Below are 17,913 nucleotides of genomic sequence, written 5' to 3'. Positions count from 1 at the left end.
GATATCTAGTAATTATAAATAATTAATTAATTATATTTTAATCTATTTAATTATAAGACTAATATCTTATAATTAAGAAATCTTGAAGAGAGAAGATAATTATTATAATTAAAAATAAAAATTAATATTTTAGCTTGATAAAAGTAGATAAGAGTTAACTTATAAATAAATATATAGCTAATATCTAATTAAAGAGATTCTATTATATATAATAGCTAGGAGAATTAGTATTCAAGAGAAATAAGTAATTTATTTTAAATACTAATATATCTATTCTTTTACTTATATTTCTCCTATCTTATAAAGATATTTATTAACAAGTAGAGGATTAGCCGCCTAAATAACATCTATCCCAACCCCCATATTAATCAGCACGCCGCTGCTTACAATAACATTTATATGTTAATAGTAATATTTTAAGGTCTTTATGGTTTTTTCTTATTATAATAAGAAAAAGATATGTTTAGTACTTTAGTTAATTTTTTTTACTCTATAATAATAATGACTAGCAGGATATCTACAATGTCTTCCACCACATCTGGGTATCTGTGTTGGTAAGGATCAGGAGGCCGCGCAACACGCGGCCCTTAGTACTTGTATAGGGTATAGCAAGTCACTGAGGTTGTATAGTGCTTAATACCAAGTTTCTAGCTATAACTGGCGATTCTAACGACACTCGACACTATCTAGGAAATTTATTGATGCTTTTGGTACAGGAGCGAAAAGGTCGATTATATAGGTCTGCACCCAGTAGAGAACGTTTTGATGTGCGTAGGCCGTGGTATTCGCTGGGACGTCATTTGTTGCTCCTAATTTTGCAAAACTGCCCAGCTTTTTAGTAAAATCCTCCCAGTCGTAGATCCCGGATCAGCTGCCGATGAAGGATCCGTGGCCTAGATTGAGAGACGAGGAACTGATAAGGATAGGTTGACTATTATATTGATATTTAACTAGGAACAGGAACAAACACCATGGCTCTTCATGATGTATGTACCAGATTGAGAAAGAAAAAACTGTCATAGGCTCCATGCACGCTCCATGGGGATTGCAGGAATTATATGGAAAGATCCTGGCTGGTCTTTATTTTTTCGCATAGTCAACTCGACCATCCGCGTTAAACTTACCATACCATTCACGGCCTGCCTCCTGGCCCGGGAATTCATCCAGTTTGAAAGATTCATAGCTGGCTCCCCAAATCGGCGCCCTGTCTTGTTTCGAACCTCTAACAATGGGAATTCCAAACCAGCACTTCGGTAGCGCTAACCTATCTGAAAACTCGGAGTTCTCAATGTCAGGCTTTCCAACCTTTCCATCATTGTCAACCCAGCACTCATAGGCATTTTGGAAAGTCTCCTCCACATCGAGATTGTATTTGCCATCATTCCCCCAGAGTTTGTCATGAATATCTTGGGGCATGTACTCGAACATGGCTTCACCATCAGCATTTTCTTCAACCTCCATAAGCTTGGCACATCCTGTAGCACTATCACTGTAGAACTCCTCTGATTTGTCGCCGTCGCCGTCACCGCACTTTTCTTTATCAGCGCCGGTGTCAAGATAGTAAAACGCCTTGCGTCCAAATCGGATCATTGTCCAGGCCAAATATTGCTTCTGTAAGGATTGTTAGATAAAAACTGGGGAATGAGAATGGGGGAAGGAAAACTATTTTTTAGGAGGAATGCAAAGAGAGAGGAATTGACTCACATGTCTTGTGTATGCGGTATCAAGGCTTTCCTTCACTCCTTGGCCTGGATCGTCGCTTAGCCACTGTCCATCAGCAAGAGCGTTGATGGCAGCATTGTCAAACGACTGCTTTTGCATCTCTTGTGGAATCAAATCTTGATCTTTTCCTTCCTCGCCAACTAAAGCACCGATAATATCATCGACTTTGTCCTGTGCTGACTGGAACACTTTCAGAACCATGTCTGCAAGCCTGCCCTCAAAGTCTTCTGTTTTATCTGGCTCTGGGGAATCAAAAGTGCCCGCGGCACTAAGCATGCCGGATGCAAATCCAGCAACTCCAGCAGCTGGTGCTATAGGAGCAACAGCGCCACCAACCATAGCAAAGGTTGCTGAAAGCAGGGCAAGGACATCGGGCTCTTCATCACTGGCCTCCTTTCTAAAATCATTGGTAATCTGAGGGACATTAAGATGTTCCTTAACAGCATCCTCTACCAGGTATTCACGGACACTGCGCATAACACCAATAGCATTCTGGAGAGAGAGAAGCAGGTAGTATGCACCCTCCACACCTTTGTCTGCAAACTCGCCTATAAAGCGTACAGTTAGCAGAGGATTTTCCACACATCCGTAGAAAACATGGGTTTTTAGTAGTAGGTTGGCAATACACTATCATGGGGTTGGGCCCAAAATGAAAGTTGAGATTTGAACTTACTACACTCCTTATCCACCTCGCATGTTGTGAACGGGTCTTCACAGAACCAGGAATTTTGAGGTTCATTGAAGACCTCCTTATCTAACTCCAGTGCCCAGCGTTTCAGGCCATGCTTATTAATAAAGTCATCTCCAATCACTCCTGCCAAACTGTCATGCCACAGGTTCTTCGAGTCTTCCTCGCTATGCCATGGCTGGCATTCTGATGTGGCGTCATAGTTGTCAAGACGCTTAACAACCGAACTCCGAGGATGGGCTTGGGAGCCTAGCGCGAAGGACAAGGCAAGAAGCGCCTGAAAATTCGACAAGAGGAACTTCATGGCAGGCTAAAGAGTACCAAGTGAACGACACTAGAAGATATGAGAGAAAAGAAAAGAAATTCAATACCAACTGCTTCAGGCGTTGGCTAACACTGGTGATGCTTGTGTTTGAGTTATCTTCTTTATTTCCAGAGAGGAGACCCAGGTGGTTTATATAGAAACCATTTTCTTGGCGAAATGCTAGTGGAGATAAGGCATACTGAATTATGAATAAGGAACTGAGGCATTTATTTGGACACTATTCTACTCTTAGAAGCTGTCGGACGGCTTAGAAGTCCCCGCGATGGGATCATCTAGAGTCAATATTTACCTTAGCTGAAATGGAGGAGCTAGGAAAATTGGGATTAACATCAGGCTGTGTAAAAGGATTTGTATAACTATAGTCTAGCATAGGAATTGGTTATAGAACAAAGTATAAGTGGAGAAAGAGGGTCGTGAGGCTATGTACCAACCTTGGCAAGTCGAATAGATGATATTCCTATTCCGGTAACAGGACCATCACTAAAACTAACAGAGTAGGCATCTTCATGCTATTGTGTTATGCTATCCATAGCCGAGATACAAGAAGAATAAGGCAGATTTATGCATAATACGGTGCTCGGGAATACTATAGTACTAGTAGAAAATGGTCTCCTTCCTGCACAGCAATATTATAGATTTGATAAATAGAAACATCCTAATAGTGATTAAATGATGTATTCCATATCATCTCATATGGCTGAAGTCAAGTGGGCGAAGTGTCATCTGAAATAGCTGTAAAAATTTCAAGACATTAATACATGTACAAGACTTACTTTAGTATGTGTACACTTTGACAGCATCCGCTTACAAGGCTGGTCTGATGCCTCCGCGGTAGCTTGATCAGCTTGGTCGGCTTGAATAGTCTTATCAACCTATTCCTCTACCTCCTTTCCAGTCAAGATACCAATTCTTTTGTAGTACTTTCTTAGTTGTTTCCTACTCCTTTACCTGCCCGCGTTTTGTAGTATGGAAATCACTCACTTCTTGCTCAAAAAGCACTGTGTTTCCCATGACTATATAACACCTCTTGTTAATTCCATGAATAGCGTTCTTCACCAGACTGGGAGGGCTTCTTGACCATCACTCTTATATACACTAGTAGTAATAGGAGTAGTAGTAATAGTATTAGTAGTTCTCATTATCCTGTCTTAGCTTGCCTAATTATTTAGCCGCCATGCAGGGCTGGGCGGAGCGTCGCTCCGCCCAGAGAAACCCGCGAGGGGTGGCCGCCGCAGCGGCAGCAGCCAAGTAATACAAACATGTCAAATAACGGAAACAAATAACACAAATAATCACTCTAATTAGACCTCATCCCGCGCCTCCCTCACAGGAATAACTTCAATCATCACACCAATCCCTGCAGCCCCCAAGACACTGTGGCTGCCATGGCTTTATAAACATTCTTGTCTTACTCTTGCCCTCGCTCTTGTCTTTATCCTCATACCTGCTATTCCTGGCTCTGCTGCGGCTCCCGTACCATCGATTTTATCTCTTCATGTCAGACCCGTGTCTCACCGCGCCATTTCATACTTGCTAGTTCATATTATTACCCGCAGGGAACCTGGTCCTGCGGTCGCTGCTAGATATAATCTTTAATTTTCACTATGCTTAAGAAATGAAAAAAAGGATTCGATATTATAAGTAATAGTATTATCAATTAATATAAATCACTAGCTGTTAGGCCTCTGTGGTGGGGTTATCTGTATCCGGTTTTTGGCTAATAGAAAGAACAGTTTGGCGGTTGATAACCCGGTTTTAGTCAGACCATAGGACTGTATCCGAGCTGATTGGTAGCGCAAGCAGTCTTTCATATAACTTCTATATATTTGAACCGGTGCGGTAACTGTACTTCTCTCTACCCCCTCCAGAACTAATTCATTATTAAGGCCGTGTTGAACCCACACCTACCAACTCCACGTCGCTATTCGTCACCGACCGCGACTCGTAGTTCACGGTGTAGGTCACAGATTTGCTGATATTGTCGCTTCCTGGTGGCATCTTATTGTATTGCCCAGCTGTGCCAGAGGCATAGGTTCGGTGAGTCGTGTTCCCTAGCAGGGCGGGGAACCATTGGCTGATGAGTGCTCTGAAGGCAGGCAGACAAGCGCACATAAGGGCGATCTGGGTTTCAAGTACAGACCAGTGCATAAGAGGGTAAAGTCCAAGGGTCTCATTGGAGCCGGCACGGTGGTTCCAGAAGACAACGGCTCGGATGACGGCGATGATCCAGAGACTATATAACAGTCAGTGCCACTTGAACAATGCGTAGTAGAACAAGCAAAGCAAGCCGGGAAGTCGTACACAGAGCCCATTAGAAACATCAATGCCACGCTGAGTTTCTTCAGCCGAGGCAACTGCAACTGGAGGACTTCAGATACCGGTACCACGATGATGACGAAGTCGACGATGATGTTCACCAAACAGTTGACGAGAACGGCGGCCTCAAAATTGATGCAGTAACCAGGCTCCTCTTTTGTCCAACCAGTGTATGTTAGGTGAGCCGGCCAACAGCGTAAAGCATCGACCAAAGCCCAGGTGATACCAACAGCGCTGTTGATACCGATGAGCGCGTACGTGAGATAGCGGAATGTGCGTGATTGAAAGATTCGAAGGAGGAAGAGGCATACGGAAATCTTTGCGAGGGAGATTTGGGCCTTGTAGATGACTGCTTCGGCTTGGAAATACTGATATGATTAGAATGAAACCGGTCTGCGGAGAAGGAGTCGAACTTGATAGAATTGGGTAATTGTTGGAAAGGGAAGATCCCAAATATTCTGGCCAAACCCGTGCCGGATCACTGGTTTGTTAGTTTGCGTTCTGTAAAAAACCAAGATACAGGGAGATTGTGGCCCACGGTATAAATGCAACACGTATATAGCAACTCCCAGGATCTAAAAGGCTATTAGTACCGTGCAGATGGATATCGCAAAGGATCATTCACATATGAAGCAATAATTGTATAATCATCCCATCCCCATCCGCCCGCAAGACCCATTGACTTGGCGATTATTCTCGAGACGAAGAAAAAGGAGGCCAGTATAAGAGTAGCAAGAGCTTCGCCGTTGACCACCGGAGGGCCTTTGCGCGGAGTGATCCCGCATTCTTTTTCGTATACGCGTACCGTGGCTATTATAGTTAGTATAACCAGAGGGTGCCATTCATATAGGAGACATACTGAAGAGCTGCTTTGGCGTGCAATTCATTTCAACACAATCCAGTAGGGCCTTAGGGCGTGAGCTGCTGGCACAGAAGCACGATGTAGCGTTGCTCAACGAGCAATCAGACGACAAGTCATTGTCACAAGCAATCTAGTACCTGCTCATTAGCAGCAGTCAGTGGTCCTGGGAAATATACATACCGCACAAGAAGGGAAGGTAGGCGCATCCGAGGGTGCTCCATGAACTCTGACAACAAGCAGAGACAAGAGCGAGAAAATGAAACAATGAGCCCGCATAATGGCAACGGATGCGTTCAACAAGCATGTAAGGTTATTTCTGATCTATGGGGGAATTTCTTTTTAACAATATTTCAAAAGCTAGATCTAGCTAATTCTCGCGTGGTGAGAACCCAACCGAAAACCGGGGCCCCTTCTAAAAAACCACCCCCTGGTCCTTGGATCGAGAAGCACGGCCACGTTGTTGATGGGTGCTAGTCAGAGACATCTTCGCTAATGAATAAACTGGAACCATGGTTTCATGCATTAAGATACTGGTCCGCGTAACTAGTGGCCATAAAATCCGATCGCCAAGAAAGGCGGGTTTTCAGGGAATCTTGGATTGGTGGCTGCACGCAAGCTCTTTAGACAGAAATTAGTGTTGGTCCCACGAGATCAGAACCACTAATTCACACTAACTACTATATGACTAGGGCCTGCAGTAAAATTCGAGAATTGGTGGGCTTCGCACTGCTACTAGATGACCTTGAAAAAAAATCCACTGTCTGGAATTGGATAAAATAAGTATGAATAGGGTTTATTGCCTTAATGGTTGACTGTATGTACTGTACAGCATGCACGAAGGGCGCAATCACCCAGTAATACTAAATCTGAGACTCGCTTGCTGATCTTTCGAAATGTGGAACTCGTTAGCTGGGAAGATCACAGATCCGGTTCCTACTCCATGTTAGGACCAGTTTTTTTTTTTTTTTTTTTGTTTCTAAACACGAAATTGACAGAAAACAAAGGATGATGTGGGGTTGTAAGATGAGCATGATTGGTGTGGTCCCCGGAGCTGGCCCCTCCTTAAAGGTCTCAGCAAAGTCCTAGATCAGAAAATTTGGCACACCGAGTCATGACACCCAAACTATTCGGAAGACTTTGTCAAGTAACACTCCTGTGTTCTGTTTTTAAGTTATGAATCAAGAGTTCTGAGAGTAATCAACGCTTCTAAAAAGGACCTTTGCAGTTTGAAAAAGTTTGACTGGTCTGTTAACAATATCTATGATTGGTTTGGAAAACTACATATATTCACGGAAAACAGTACTCGGGGATTGGGAGCTTGGTTCAGATTAGCAAGCCGAGGCGTCCAGTATTTGGTTCCATGGAACAGATTGCGGGCCCTTGCGGTAAACCACGGTCGTTCCGAGAAACTCGTCATCCTACACGATCTGACCCTTCAGAAGCCTGCGTATGCATATCACCATTTTACAATATGATGTTTGTTTTGAGATACAGGTTTATGGAATTATATAAGAGTATATTACAGTTGCTACTAGTGGTTTTGTAGATGCTGATCGTGAGTAACAGATATTAAACCTTTTCCTTCTACGGGTATAATCCCCGGTCTTTTAGTATACGGATACCACGGTTATTATTCTCCTTACAGCACGCGGAGCAACAAACGTACGAAAGTGTCGTGGCTGGCGCAGACTGCAGCATAATAACTATGTGGAGTACTACATCACAAGTAATCTAAAAAATATCAGCGATCAAAGCGGGGTCTGCCGTCTAGATTGGCGTCCACTGACATGACTCTGAAGGACGATCACTTCCAGGAGCAAAAGATAGGCGTCGACTCTGTATGCGATAACCCCTTTCAGATTTCTATTGTGTCTTGCGGGGCATTACTTTCGCCATTTGGCGGCTCTTCCATATCACATCACAACAGTGTACTAAGTATGTTCTGGTGAACACTGGTCGTAACAAGATTAGATAAAATAAAACAAACATTGAAAGCTGTAAGATCCAGATCAGTAGATTTGATATAAAGTCATACTCAGCGTCTGGATTGACATGTATAATCCCATGTTCAAAAGTCACTTCCCATTTGAATGTGTTCAAGGGAGTGTGGAGGCAAAGCCAATGTTTCATCCTTAGACTCCTGGGTTCTACCTGGGGCTCGGTTGAAGTTTGTGTAACCCCATCAAGATTTTGATGAATTTTTGAATTTCTTAGGGTATGGTTGATTCATTTTTGCTTCTTGATAATAACAGATCTGTTGGCCTGCCCGGTGCTTGTCGGGGTTGTTGGAGATTACCCGAGGGTGTTGGTTGCCAGAAGTGATCGGGCATTGCCGAAGCCCTTCGCCGGAAATGTCTTCCGATTTTGGTTGGCTTTGGCTCGGTGCACAACCACTACGATTATCCAATACGCAAGTTTAACTAACCCTCGGGCAAATTGTTCAGTTGGTGACCCCGCCTTTTCTCTTAGATCCCATACAAAAGTCCGTCTGATATCAAATCAATATTTCGCAACAAGAGATCTTTCTTTGCCGCCATAATAGCCCTTCTTCCGCTTGCAGGCCGACCATGACATATCATTCTACAAATCTATCTGCTAGAGCCGAGATATTTGCCCAGCCGAGGAGCAAATTCCCATGATTAGATGTTGTGGGCGGCCTGGGAGTGGCTGAGAACGTAAGCGATTGATTTGAAAACAGAATGCCAACCGCTTCAATAACTGATCCTCGGCAGGCTCTAATCTCTGATGCTTAAAAAGATAATCGAGCATATGATGAAAGATGTGAGAGATGTCTATCATTGTGAGTTCTTACTATGTATTCTGCAATGGTTTGCTATATTTGTAAGGGTCTATCAGCTTACACGTGCTCATTACCCCGTTAGTTCGCCACCGACCGCCATTTTTTGACATATGTAGACGGCTTTTCCGGCTCCCATCGCCTTCGAGTCACAATTTTACGGTCCATCACTCGCCATTTCAACCCTGTCAACGTTGTTACCAAGGACCAACTTCTAGTCACCCTGGTAAGGGCTAGGCAATTGAGGTTTGCGGTTTCTTGCTCCTAGATAGAGGTGATGGCCTCTTGCTTGCGCGCCCGTTCTACGGGAATTTTCCCATTTACTTCAGCTACAGAGCCAAATAAGTTCCCAGAATCAAGATCATCATCATACTATATCCGCTACTTCGAATTAAGAGTCGAGGTTGTTGACGTTTCCTTTGGTCTGGTCGGTCCCTTGAGACATATTTTTATCTGGCATGATCGTTCATAACAATCCATGGATGAGACCTGGGCCAAATATCGAATGCAGCCTTTTGTTACTCAACTGTGGATTATAGCATCGTTTCACCTGTCAATGATGCAATGATCCCCTATGCGGCTTTGCCATCGTTGAACGAAGCCACCGCCCACTTTCCAGTCCATGCCCAGGTACGTGCTTTGGTGTCTAGATCGCTACCATGCTCACGCTGAACTTGTTCATCTTGATTTTCGGCCAAGCCAACTACGACATCGGCCTTACAGGTCCGTAAGGCCAAGGTACGCACACCTGATCCTAGCCCGAGAGGTCCTATTGCTTTGGAATATGAGGTCGTTGCGTCCCATTTCACCTTGAAAAACCATGTTAGCCTCTGGAGCTGTTTAAAATCGTCCGTGCGGAGTAACAATAGGAAAAATCGTACATCACCGGTGAGCTTTCGGTAATTCAAGTCACCCTTGAAAATGACTAAGTCACTTTTTTTGAGCTCCTCAAATAGACCAGGAGCTTTGTGGGGCAATCGCCAATAGCTTCCTGCAGTGGTCCAGAAGGGATCTTCTTGTAAGATCAACTTTCCAGATTTTTGGAAGGCATTCCAATGCGTGCCTAAGGTTTTGAGTTCAGTTTTCTCACTTTCGGTCAGGACCTGCTCTGTATTCCGGAAATTCTTGCTATTTTGCTCCTCGAAGAAGCTTTCCGGTTCAGACAAGGCCAAGAGTAGATCCGTGAGATCGGCGGGCACCACGTCCGATACAAACCATGGCATTGACTTCGGATGAAGAATCACCTTTGATGCAAGTCCACTCGAGAGAAGAAAGCCGGCCAGAAGAAGGTCAACATATAGCTCAAAGCCAGAATTATCCAGTACAAGGTCCACTCTTCCTCCAGTCCCCCTTTCCCGCCGAACTTCGTTCAAAACATCGTATGCTGCGGGAATATCGTTGACAAGGATGTTTTTCTCCTGAGCCTTTCTAGCCGCGGACCCCTGTAGCTTTTGGATATCCTCATATGTCAGGGACGTGAGAAGGGAAAGATCAGTAGCATTGCCCCAAAGACATATTTCACACATTTCCTTGAAGCGAAATGCCTCCAACTCGCTGTGCTTGGGACTAGGATTATTGACAATGACCTTGTACCTGTTAGCCAGCTCGACAATTGCCGTTTTCGAAGACTGGCATGTAGACTTCTTCTGCCGTGCAAAGACGTCATAGCCTTTCCATTTCGAAGAACGTGAGAAAAAAGTATTGATTCTTCTGTCTGTCACGAGTCTCAGATTAGTAGATTAACAGTAGCGAAAGATATTGTACTACGTACACAGGTAACATTCCCCAAATAGCCAAAACACATTCAGCCAGGTAGGATCTCTTTGAGCGAGCTCATCGTTGTAGTCAGCAATGTCCGGAGATCCATCATCCCATAGTGGCCTTTATTCCCATTAGTGGTCAGTAGAGAGGAGCAGGTAAATGGTATAGACGAACATCAATTTCCCGTCTGACTTAATCTCGGCCTCCAATTCTTGAAATTGCTCGATTATTGCCCCCGCTTCAGCGCTGGCCTCAGGATCCTTTAGGGTGGCGGACGAGACAGAAATATCGGCAATCGCTCCTCGCTGAGCCAGATGTCATTGATTAGCCTGTCCTCTGGTTAGATATTGTGGAAACAAAGATTTACCAAAATGCTCGGCCACCGATCACGAGCAGAAGTATAAGCAAAGCTCGACTTGTCTGAGGTGGAATATCCCGCTAGTGACCATGTGGTTAACTCAGATGCCCAATCTCAGAATAAGAGAGGACTTACCAATCCTCGGATCAAGCTCCATTTTGTGAGAAATTGTTGATACGAGATCAGGGGTCAGAATTGTACAACTGGCGACTGCTTGGACTATTATATTGACTTGTTGACGTCAAAATACCCCGCGTCGAGGGGCTTCCAGCCGTCCACGGTTCAGGCACGGAGCCGGAAAAACCACAAGCATGGTTCACGGGATGACATATCCACTGACCTATGATTAGCTATGTAGAAAGTGATTTTAGGTATTTGAAATACATAAATTCACGTATTTAATTTGTATGAGACATACACTTGTGTGTCCAAATACTTAAAATCATGCTATAAGATTAGAACGAATGAAAAATGAGGTCTTTATTTCAGTGGCTTATTGAGTATATATCTCTATGTTGAAACACAGTTAAATTTATAATCATAGTAATTGCGTGGAAGGTGTCATACATGGCCTTGAGTAGAGGGTAAAACGAAAGACGAAATGACAGGTAACAGATGACAGGCAAAGGGCGAAGGGCATATAAAGTAAAATAAACATTATGCCACTTTCTGAGAATCCTGCTGCTAGTTTACTGTGTGGCAAAAAAAAAAAAAAAAATTCCATGTAACCATTTTAATCAAATTATGCAGATGATAGAGTGGCATTACCGCGCTGCAAAATTCCCACCGAACCGCACCGAACCCGCATGACAGCGAGTTCAGTGCCAGGGGGGTAGAATCCGCAGCGGTTTTAGGTCCCCGAATAGTGCAAGTTAGATTGCATGTTCCCAAATCGCAAAACCGAAGAGAGTCCAAACTAAAGTTGGCTTTATTTAACCTTTTTAGCTCAGGTTTTTAAGTGATATTTCGATATATTATATATGAGAATTCCATGAATTTCATATATATCTCACAATATATAAGGATATATGTAAAACAAAAGATTTCATATAAAACATGAATAATAGCTTAAATAACAACATGAAAATAAATACATTCACATGAATAGAGAAGTAGATCACAAAACTTCAACCAAACAAAAACCACCTCGGATAAGAAAGCCTTATTTCCAGGTCCTTCATTGACCAGGTAGGACGTCACGTAAGCAGTAGCCCAGTTGAGAAGCCAATTCGTGGCAGTGGTGATAAGCACTTAGTGGTCAATTGTCGTCCTGCAGATTTCGGCGTACTCCGGTCTTGCAGGGGGTGCCCGCCAGTGGCCGCACAACACGAAGGCCATATTTGATAATTGGTATATGGGAAGACCGTTGACCGAGCCCCTGTCTCAAACTGGTCGGGTCATGAACGAAAACTCTCGCGGCTCATAGTGACCTAATACTTCAGGATGGGCGAATACGAGCTGCTGTCTCCAAAAGGAAACGAATGTTTTGGGATGTAAATGACGACCCAGGAATATATGTACCATATATATATCACCATGGGGAGATCTGGGTACTTGAGTGCGACTTGAGCGCTTATCCAGGACGACTAAATGATATGAAAAATGTTGGAGAGTACATTCTGTTACGGCATCGATTTGACCATTCTTCATCTGACATTCTCCGCTGGATCTAATCACCAATTAGCGGAGATACTTGCCAAGGGCGAATCCAAACGCCAACACAGGGGAAAAGGAAGGCAGAATACAAGCATCCGGAGAAAGCCAACCTCGGCGCAGGGAATGACTCCAGGAAGTCAGTCTACCAACCCTAGTCTCCACCATTGGGGCCATGCACGCTGTTCTATCTGATTTATCATGGAACCATTTCGACCCCATGCTACACAGTACAACCCCTTCGATATACAAGCTGCCCACGGGGCCTGCCTTGTCAACGACCCCTTAGGTGTGGGACCAGTCCGCAATGCCGGGGATTCCAACTTTTCTGGACGCGGGGTTCGACACGCTGATGAAAAACTCAAATTCTCCTTGCTTGGACTTAATGATGACTGATGAGGGCACCGGGTCGACGAATTAGGACAATCGGTCCCTCCCGCTCACCGGTGTCGACTGCGTGATGCCGTGGGAATGCTGGGGTGGGATTGAGACTTCATGCGAGGATAGCGTAGCCGCGGGGACGTTAGGTAGTGGGAGCACCGTCGCCGTTGAACCATCGGTGTGGATTTCCCAAACATCTGAACTATCATACACCTGCTTTTTGCTCCACGTTCCTTCCTTTTACTTTTTTGTAAGATAAATATGAAGTCAAAACAACAAATGAAGTGCATCTGCTCGCGTCGTAGAGAACTGGGTGTCAACCCTGGGCCAAAAGAAGCCTGGCAGACATAAAAATCGATGGAGTGAACCAATATCAAGCGCTCCTACTCCACATAATGTCCACCAAAGCGCGTTGGGTACTAGGTTGACGTGGCATGGCAATGCGGATCAATATTGGCAAGTTAACAGAAAACCTTGAGCCAGTGCAATGAGATGGGTATCACCACCGTCATATAACTTATTTGTTGTAATAGCAAGAGTCGATGGGAAGAGGTCGCTAGCAAAGATACGTGAGTTGAGATTCTCTAACATACAGGGAGCCCTACTGCTACAAGGCTAAAAAATCATCCATGCCGCGTCCATCGATCATCGACCTGTTTGAGAGACGACCAGCGATCACACCATTTATCTTGAAAATGCTCGACAGCAACTCCACGCTTTGTGACAGCCTGGTACAGCTGATCGCATGCATTTTGGGCGTTGTCAAGCCAGTCATTTGGTGCCCTGGCAGGTTTTTTTTGGAGGGATGTTGCACCCGGAACTTCATAATGTAGATCAAGCACAAAACTAAGCCGTTTCAACTTTGGCAGAAATTGTGGAGACGCAAAGGATTCCATCCAGGCGTCCCACTGGTTGGATTTGACCAGAGACGCGGGACCTCGGAATCGCAATGTCGTGATACTAGAGGGAATCGATGCATAGAGATTTGGAAGGATGTCTTCGTCCTCAAAAATCTCGCCAACCGATAGGACTAAGGTTTGCAATTCTAAGAGCTGTGGAAGAGTTGATATAAAAAGTTTTTCAGTCGTAGAATGGAAGTCCAAGGCGTGGGTAGAGCGAATGTTAAGGGTCGCAAGCTTTCCCACGACATGTGGAAGGGCCATAGTCATCCGGTTGAATGTATCAATGGCGTCATTCTCAATAATTTCCAGCTTGGCGATGTTCGATTGTACTTCTTTTGGTAAGGACGGTAGGTTTTGGTTTCCTGGGCTTATCCGCAGTTGTGTTGCTCTCGCCCCCGCATACCTCTTGTTCATTTCATCCATCACGAGATCCGGTAGCCATATTATCTCTATTTTTCTCTCCTCCGGTGTTCCTCCCTCGACAGTTATATATCTCGGATTTTTTTCTCCCCGGGAAATGGCCTCCTGGTGTGTACGATATAATTCCTTGCTAGTCGGCCCTTCAAACCGCAGCCCAGATGTTCCTAATAGCACGAGAGACTCTACCTTGCCTTCGAGTACGAAGGGGCTGCAAAACACTTCCGCACAAGCGTCACTGATGAAAAGCCGTTTCAATGGCCAGTGTGCCGGTATACCGTCGTCAGTGAGTTCCTCATTGAAACCAGTATGCAGCTCAAGGTCCTGGATATTTCTGAAATGTTTGCTAAGCAGGCTCCACTCGATGTGTGAAGGCGTGTCCTCGGTTATACGCAGGCAATGGGTGTCCTGAGGGATGTCTTTCAATTGCCTCAGGAGCTGCTCTTGATGGTCACTGCTTTCACATTCGTGTGGGCCTTCAACTTGGACTGTGAACCCATGGTTTTCAGAATTGTTACACGTTACACTATAGTTTCTGGATGACCATCGATCATCCATTGTAGCTGGGATGCGAGATGCCGAAAATACTCCAGATTTGAGAAACGGACCCTTCAGCAGAGAACTCAATGGGCCATGAAGAGATAGCCTACACCCAAACTACTGCCAAGTAAGGGATGATCTGCTGAAATCTTAGAAAAAGACGTACCATGGCTTGAGTCATTTATTGACGATGGAGTTGAGCAATACTGGGTTTCTGCCTCGTGCGTGATGGGTTTATCAACTCTGAGCGGTCGCCAAATCCCCTTCGAGATGGTATCCCCCAGCGAGGATTTATCTCCCGGAAACAATCTGTAGTTTAAATAACCCTTGGCAGTCACAATGAATTCGAGTCGTGAAGATACTTTCATTCAAGGGCTAGGGCAGCAAGAAATGAGGAAGAAAAAGGGGTGCGGGGTGAGTCACAGGAGTTATAGGCCAGGTCACATGGCCAGACCACCTACGGGAACTGGTTGGCTGCCTGAATACCAATTATTCATGGCTTGCCAGCGTCGAACACCTACTGATATTAAATGAAGTGACTTTACCATACTGATATTGATCCAATGTGTGACAATGCCAAGGCATGGTCCACCTATGCACCATTAAGTTGGAGCAGTGGCATTTGAGATAATATATAGTTGGAATAGCTCTTTCACGAAAGACAACCAAGAAGGCTCCTTGGGTCTTTTTGATCGAATCTGTTAGCATTATTGGGTAATTTTCGATTTCTCTTCGTGCGGGCTGACATTCTCCATTTATCCTCAAGTTTTAAATAATAATGACCTAGCTTTGACACGGGACCATCCCGAGAGTCCAGGCCGGCTTCCTGGTCACCGCATTGTGCCGACCAAGGTCCACCTCTATCAGTCTTTTGCCTTTCGGAATGGTCAGCGACGCTATCACCTGCTTGGCGTGCTGGTCAGAACGCTCGAGGTAACCGAAGACCCTCTAGAACTTGCGACAAATAATGGCTTCAATAGCTATCAATATTTGGAATCGATAGGGGCGCCCGATTGTGGGGTACTGTTGATGATACAAAGCAATAAGTTTACCTTCGGTCACAATGAGGACAGTTGGAGGGCATCTAGGACCTTTTGTGGCCTGTAGGGTCTCCCCGGTCATTGGGATAGCTTCGGCAGCTATTAGCGCCACAAAGAAAAATGGTCCACGCCATCAGCCCAACCCATAGTCTGGCGAGCGAGTGGGTTTCTATCAAGCGGGGATGATGATACCCCAATTCTGCATTATATATATACACTCGCTAGAGTAATTTGTGGAGACCTACAGAATGTGACACATTGAGAAGACAGTGACTCCAAAGACAGTCAACCTAGGTAGCAGAATCTTTTGATTGCGATGAGTACTATAAGTCGCGAGTGACATTATGGGTCATGTACATATGTGATCATTCCAACAGGGCGCAGTTGCCGACAAGGACTTTTTGTTGTTATACATGATTGCAATCGAGAGACCCACCGAATGATTACTCAAAATGGACGCTTTGAGTGTCATAGAACCAACGAGGACCCAGGTATCTAAAATCTTAATTCTAGAACGAGATATTTACGAAGATAGGTGCGATATCAGATGTAGTCATTCCTCATATACACCCGGCCTTCGCCTTGCACACGGGGTACATTTGCCAGTGGAAATGGTTCACCACTTCACTTTGATGGTGGCTTTCTCTCCTGGAAAATGTAAACTCCAGTAGTCTTTTAAATTCCTGACCATCCTAGGGCACTGGGTGCAATTATCTGGTCCTCGCTCGAATGTGGGCCAAAAGCGAGGAATGGGTCACTGTCGGCGCGGGTCTCCAGTAACGAGGCGTCAATCGGACAACGCATGAGGGGGATAGACTTCTCTAATGGGTGAGGATCGTAGGATCCTGAATAGGCAGAGCTCTTGTGTGAGCGGTGCAGTACGGCCATGTATGACTGTCGGAGGGTGGGAAATGTGGCGCAGATAATGATGATGTACATCTGTTATTTAGTAAACAAGCAATTATAACAGATAAGTGCAAGAGGGATATCTGAATAACTCAATTCTAGCAACTGTCAGCGTTTGAATAGAGAGCAACGCGAGAGAGACTTATGTGTACCAGGTCGTGATGTCAGCCCAGGACCCTAACTTGGTCAGCTATCAACCCTCTTTGGTGCCGTCCAGGCAACTCATAGGTAATAACTGCGTGAGCTGGTAAATTCCTCAAAAGAACGCACTTGACTAGCGTGGCAGCCGCTGCTCTGGATAGAAAGTCAACCAAGTCCACTTTTGCAATAACAAGTATACGTACAATATTCCGGCCCCCATGACCGCGATGATGGCGATCTTCATTTTGGTGCGGAGATGGACACGCTAGAAGATAAAGGCTGGGGACACGGCCAGGGCTAGATCGTTGAATGCGTTGAAGGCCGCCTGGGAAGACCCCACAGTCAATTGGAACCGCAAGCTAAAATACTCCCCAGGCACGTTCTGATTCCAGATGCGCTCCACCGGTCGGCAAAATCCGATGATAACGAAGATAGCCATTATATTCCACACATCGCACAGAACCACGAGGATTCAAAGAAACCATCGACGTGGCGCCGTTGCTGCCTGGCCCATGAGACGTAGCAAGCAAACGGTGACACTGATCTTTCCCGCCGTAGTGCTGACAAGAGAGAAATTGGGCGCAGTGACGGTGTATTTGAATGCCTTCATCCGCCGGTCTGGGTTATAAATGTCGCTTATTTGCCGTCCCAGACCATAATAGACACTGACGAGAGCCAGCGAGGAGCATACTATGGCGCTAGTCAACGACAGTGCAATAAAAAATCATCCCAAGCGGCTCTGCGCAAGGCAAAGACACGAGTATATGAGCGCACGCCAACGACCAGGATAGCCACGCTACCAAATGACCATGAGATAGCTGTGATAGCAACTGCTTTGGGCTTCATTATCATGGGTAATAGGGCCAGGGCACGCCCGACAAGCTTCTAGTTAATTCATACCGTGGTTTTAAAAGCGTTTCGCGGAGAGAGCGGAGAGAATTATCTAGTACAACCAGTCATTCCTGATAGTACCCCTGGCACATTATTCCAGGCTATAGGGGAAGCCACCCCATGCCACTCCGTATTGTCATCACCCTATGTCACAAACATCACACACGGGTCCAAATTTAGTGGCTGAATTGGTCCAAGCGGCACAGCAAATGA

At 45.1% G+C, this 17,913-nt stretch overlaps 4 protein-coding genes across 4 annotated transcripts; all 4 read right to left on the bottom strand.

Annotated features, from left to right (window-relative positions):
* Positions 1-1,080: 1,080 nt before the first annotated feature.
* Positions 1,081-2,714, bottom strand: BDW47DRAFT_119177 (uncharacterized protein; the record flags this gene model as incomplete). The annotated part of the gene is made up of 3 exons (XM_024815321.1): positions 1,081-1,611; positions 1,705-2,270; positions 2,396-2,714. 3 exons carry the CDS (start codon positions 2,712-2,714, stop codon positions 1,081-1,083), a joined length of 1,416 nt encoding a protein of 471 aa, XP_024669995.1.
* Positions 2,715-4,616: 1,902 nt separating this feature from the next.
* Positions 4,617-6,189, bottom strand: BDW47DRAFT_133215 (CFEM domain-containing protein; the record flags this gene model as incomplete). Its single annotated transcript, XM_024817783.1, has 7 exons — positions 4,617-4,968; positions 5,037-5,419; positions 5,465-5,532; positions 5,590-5,626; positions 5,677-5,861; positions 5,911-6,043; positions 6,094-6,189. 7 exons carry the CDS (start codon positions 6,187-6,189, stop codon positions 4,617-4,619), a joined length of 1,254 nt encoding a protein of 417 aa, XP_024669994.1.
* Positions 6,190-8,883: 2,694 nt separating this feature from the next.
* BDW47DRAFT_109553 (damage-control phosphatase ARMT1 family protein) lies at positions 8,884-11,162 on the bottom strand. The gene is made up of 6 exons (XM_024813491.1): positions 10,965-11,162; positions 10,839-10,909; positions 10,646-10,776; positions 10,482-10,591; positions 9,592-10,424; positions 8,884-9,519 (listed from the first exon to the last, which is right to left on the bottom strand). Exons 1-6 carry the CDS (start codon positions 10,984-10,986, stop codon positions 9,283-9,285), a joined length of 1,404 nt encoding a protein of 467 aa, XP_024669993.1. The 5' UTR covers positions 10,987-11,162; the 3' UTR covers positions 8,884-9,282.
* Positions 11,163-13,416: 2,254 nt separating this feature from the next.
* On the bottom strand, positions 13,417-15,118 carry BDW47DRAFT_109552 (uncharacterized protein). The gene is made up of 2 exons (XM_024813490.1): positions 14,889-15,118; positions 13,417-14,839 (listed from the first exon to the last, which is right to left on the bottom strand). The coding sequence occupies exons 1-2, from the start codon at positions 14,901-14,903 to the stop codon at positions 13,487-13,489; spliced, it is 1,368 nt and encodes a 455-aa protein (XP_024669992.1). The 5' UTR covers positions 14,904-15,118; the 3' UTR covers positions 13,417-13,486.
* Between the last annotated feature and the right edge of the window lie 2,795 nt (positions 15,119-17,913).

The sequence above is a fragment of the Aspergillus candidus genome (assembly GCF_002847045.1).
Source record: "Aspergillus candidus strain CBS 102.13 unplaced genomic scaffold BDW47scaffold_40, whole genome shotgun sequence".
Taxonomy (NCBI): domain Eukaryota; kingdom Fungi; phylum Ascomycota; class Eurotiomycetes; order Eurotiales; family Aspergillaceae; genus Aspergillus; species Aspergillus candidus.
The sequence above is the reverse complement of the archived record's forward strand: the minus strand, read 5'-3'. Positions and strand labels throughout refer to the sequence as shown.

Bases quoted from the DNA above. Each gene is read 5' to 3' on its own strand.
- BDW47DRAFT_109553 (XM_024813491.1), bottom strand. From the start codon at position 10,986: ATGGAGCTTGATCCGAGGATTG. The intron at 10,910-10,964 runs GTAAGTCCTCTC...CATGGTCACTAG, and splicing joins GGAGCTTGATCCGAGGATTG to CGGGATATTCCACCTCAGAC. The intron at 10,592-10,645 runs GTTCGTCTATAC...ATGGGAATAAAG, and splicing joins AAGTCAGACGGGAAATTGAT to GCCACTATGGGATGATGGAT.